General features: G+C 40.2%; 1 protein-coding gene across 1 annotated transcript; it reads right to left on the bottom strand.

Moving 5' to 3' along the window:
• Positions 1-1,130: 1,130 nt before the first annotated feature.
• LOC104104079 (uncharacterized) lies at positions 1,131-1,919 on the bottom strand. The gene is made up of 2 exons (XM_070184327.1): positions 1,736-1,919; positions 1,131-1,669 (listed from the first exon to the last, which is right to left on the bottom strand). The coding sequence occupies exons 1-2, from the start codon at positions 1,917-1,919 to the stop codon at positions 1,131-1,133; spliced, it is 723 nt and encodes a 240-aa protein (XP_070040428.1).
• Between the last annotated feature and the right edge of the window lie 1,475 nt (positions 1,920-3,394).

Below are 3,394 nucleotides of genomic sequence, written 5' to 3'. Positions count from 1 at the left end.
ATTCTCTCTTCAAAAGCGTCCAAAATAATGATGTATTCAATGCTCTAAGTGTAGCCTCTTTTTCAGACAAGATGTCCTACAAAACCCCTAGTTATTGTATTTATAATGGGCTAAAAGTCGGGGTCAAAAAGTGACAAAAATGCCCTGCAGATCAAGTCAGTGACCGCAGAATGGGTCACAGACAGCTTTCGCGGTCCGCAAATCTTCAATTTCCTTCACAGAGTTGGTTCCTCAGATCTACAGTATTTCGTTGCATTTCTGTTATACGGGCGCATATCCATTTCACGACTGCATGCCGTACTACATAATCATCTTCTCATAAACTCTTTTTGCATTTGTGCGACAAGAGTTATGCGATAGTATAATAGATCGTAGAATCCACTCTCACAACTGGGTTGGACTGCATCACTCTTCGGTTGGTCTGTGGCCCGCACATCATTTATGTGGTCTCAAACCTGCCGCATTTCTTCTCTTCTACTGGTTTTTGTCATCTTTTCCATTTTCTTGACTCTTCAAGTCTGGTTGTCTTCAAAACACCAAAACTACATAAGAAATGACTTACAATGCTTTAGAAAACGAGCTAAAGTCTATGTAACTAGTATTAAAAATGCTGAAATTCTACGGCACATCAAGGTTAAGCACTACCTCTATTATTGCATAATGCTAAGCACTGCCTTCCTTTGCATGGGACTAAGCACTGTATCCATCACATTGCATGAGACTAAGCACTGTATCCATCACATTGCATGAGGCTAAGCATTGCCTCCATTGTTGCATAAGGCTAAACGTTTCCTTTCCTTGCATGAGACTAAGCATTGTCTCCATTACATGAGGATAAACATTGCCTCCATTATTGCATAATGCTTAACACTTCCTTCCTCTGCATAGGGCTAAACACTGTCCTCATCACATACAAAAATGATAAACGCTGCCTTGTCTCGTTCTAACATACGACAAAGCTTCACTTGTTCCCTCCATCAAATGATAGATATTGCCGCATCTTTGCATTTCATGGGCTGAAACATCGCCACTTTCACAAGAACATCATCAACAATTTCCTCCGGTCACTTTATTGAACGGTCGGCCATTTGCAACCTTATACTTGTAGGCCTAGGCATACCTAATCCTGCTTACTTGTAAATAGCAAGGGGCATTAGGTTGATGTTATCCCCAATATCACAAAGGGCTCGTGCAAAATCGCGCAACCCAATGGTGCATGGAATGATGAACGTTCCCGAGTCCTCTTTCTTTTGGACGGTGGTTGTTGCAATGATGGAACTAACCCAGTGAGTCACATTCACCACTTCATTCTTGATGGTTCTCTTTTTAGCGATCAAAACCTTCAAGTGCTTAGCAAAACCCAGCATCTCTTGAAATTCTTCCACAAATGGAATGTTCACTGATAATTGGTTGAGAATGTCATAAAACTTCTCGAGTTTGCTATCATCAACCTTCCTAGCAAGTATTTGAGGCAAAGAAGGAGGAGGCCTAGGAATCGGTGCTAGAGTTTTTGGTGCCTCTATTACCTTTTCATTAACCTCTTCATGGTTCACTTCTTGATTTTTCACCTTTTTCTGGAGTCTTTCAACTTCAACAACAATTGGCACCTCAACTTGTGCCTCGACTTCATGTTCAGAATCTTCCACTTTGACCACTTGTTCATTCTCTCCTTGAAGTATATTCCCACTTCAGGTTGTGATAGCCATATAATGAGAATTTGGACCACTCCCACTACCTTTTGGGTTTGCAATTGTATCACTTGGGAACGTGCCTTTCTGCTTCGGATTTTTCTCTCTTGAGAGGTCTTCCATTTGCATCTCCAATTTTTGAATAGATGCGGTGTGAGAACCCACAAGCTCGATCATATTCTTTATTGAAGTATTAGATCTTTCTTGATTTTGCAATACTCGTTCAACCATGTTTTCCAACTTGGACTCACTTAAAGAACTTTCCTTCTAATGGAGAGAGTTAGAATATTGTCTCTTTGGTGGAGCATAGGGGTTTGAACTCCTATTTGAAAAATTGTTGTTGTGGTTGCTCCAATTTCCTTGATTTAAACTACCTTGGTCGTTTCGCCACTGTTGGTTGCCCTGCCCTTGCGGGTTAGAACTCCATTGGTTTTGTTGCCTTGAACCTTGGTAGGGTTGTCTTTGATATCCTCATTGAGAGTTGTTTTCATAATTTGCTTCTTCGTAATCCGCATTTGACATGGGTTGCATATCTTCCACAACATTCACCTTTTTTGTTTGTCTTTCAGCGAGAATTTTGGTCAACACATTGATGTTGGTGGCAAGCCCGGCAATTGCTTTTTCTCTTTCTTGGTTCTCCTTAATCATGCTGGTCAAGGAAGGAATACCATATGCAATTCCACCTATGGTGTCTTCTGAGTGCCAAGCTTGGTTATGTTCTGCCATCTTGTCAAGGATTTGTATGACCCTTGCAAATGTTTTATCCATAAAGGATCCATCCGCTGCATTTTTGGATGTGGATTGGTTCATAGGATCCAAGCCTATGTAAAACTTCTCCAACAAAATATTATTCGGAAAACCATGATTCGGCGATCGTATCAAGTATAACTTGAATGTATCCCATGCTTCCTGTAGATGCTCTCCCGGTAATTGCTTGAAGAAGAAATTTTTAACCTAGAGCTCGGACTTCTTGCTTTGCGGAAACCATTTTGCTAGGAAAGCTCGGACAAGTTCAGGCCAAGTATGGGTGGAATTAGGAGGTAGATTTTGGATCCACTGTCTTGCCTCTCCAAGTATAGAGTACTTGAACACCCTCAACCTTAGGGTATAATCCGAGACATGATTCTTCTTGTGCATTTGCTCGTTTCATTCGTGTCGCATAGATCATGCCAAAAAGAAAGAAGGGATAGCCTTAACATACCTGGAGTAGGGAAAAATCCATTCGATATTTTTGAGAAGGTTTACACCGTACTCCCTTAAAATTGCAAAATCTCTGTCCGATCTATTAAAGACCCATACCCTTGCATGTTAGCTTCAATTTGCCTTCACGTTGGCTTTGAGTAGCGTTTCTGTTGGCTTTAGAGAGTCTCCTGGAGAGCTCTTTCCTAATCTCTCAAAATGTTAGATATATGAAGCCTTTTAATTAGCATAACACTTTGGATCTTGTAGCATTTCTCTCTGAAATTTCACGTTTGATCTTGTAAGATTTCAGAGAAATTTCACGTTGGATCATTGTTATTTCTCTTTTAATTGTATAGAAATGTTATTTTGCTTAACTTTGCAAAGTCCTATACTTTTCCAATAAAGAGACCAAGCCATCTTTATGTGAGAGACCAAGCAATCTTTACGTGTAAACAAGTTATCAACTTGTCTAGTGACTCATTTTGTATAATTTACCACTTTGGCTAAGCTTATGCCATGTGGCA

The sequence above is a fragment of the Nicotiana tomentosiformis genome, chromosome 8 (assembly GCF_000390325.3).
Source record: "Nicotiana tomentosiformis chromosome 8, ASM39032v3, whole genome shotgun sequence".
NCBI lineage: Eukaryota > Viridiplantae > Streptophyta > Magnoliopsida > Solanales > Solanaceae > Nicotiana > Nicotiana tomentosiformis.
This window is presented reverse-complemented; position numbering and strand designations above follow the sequence as displayed.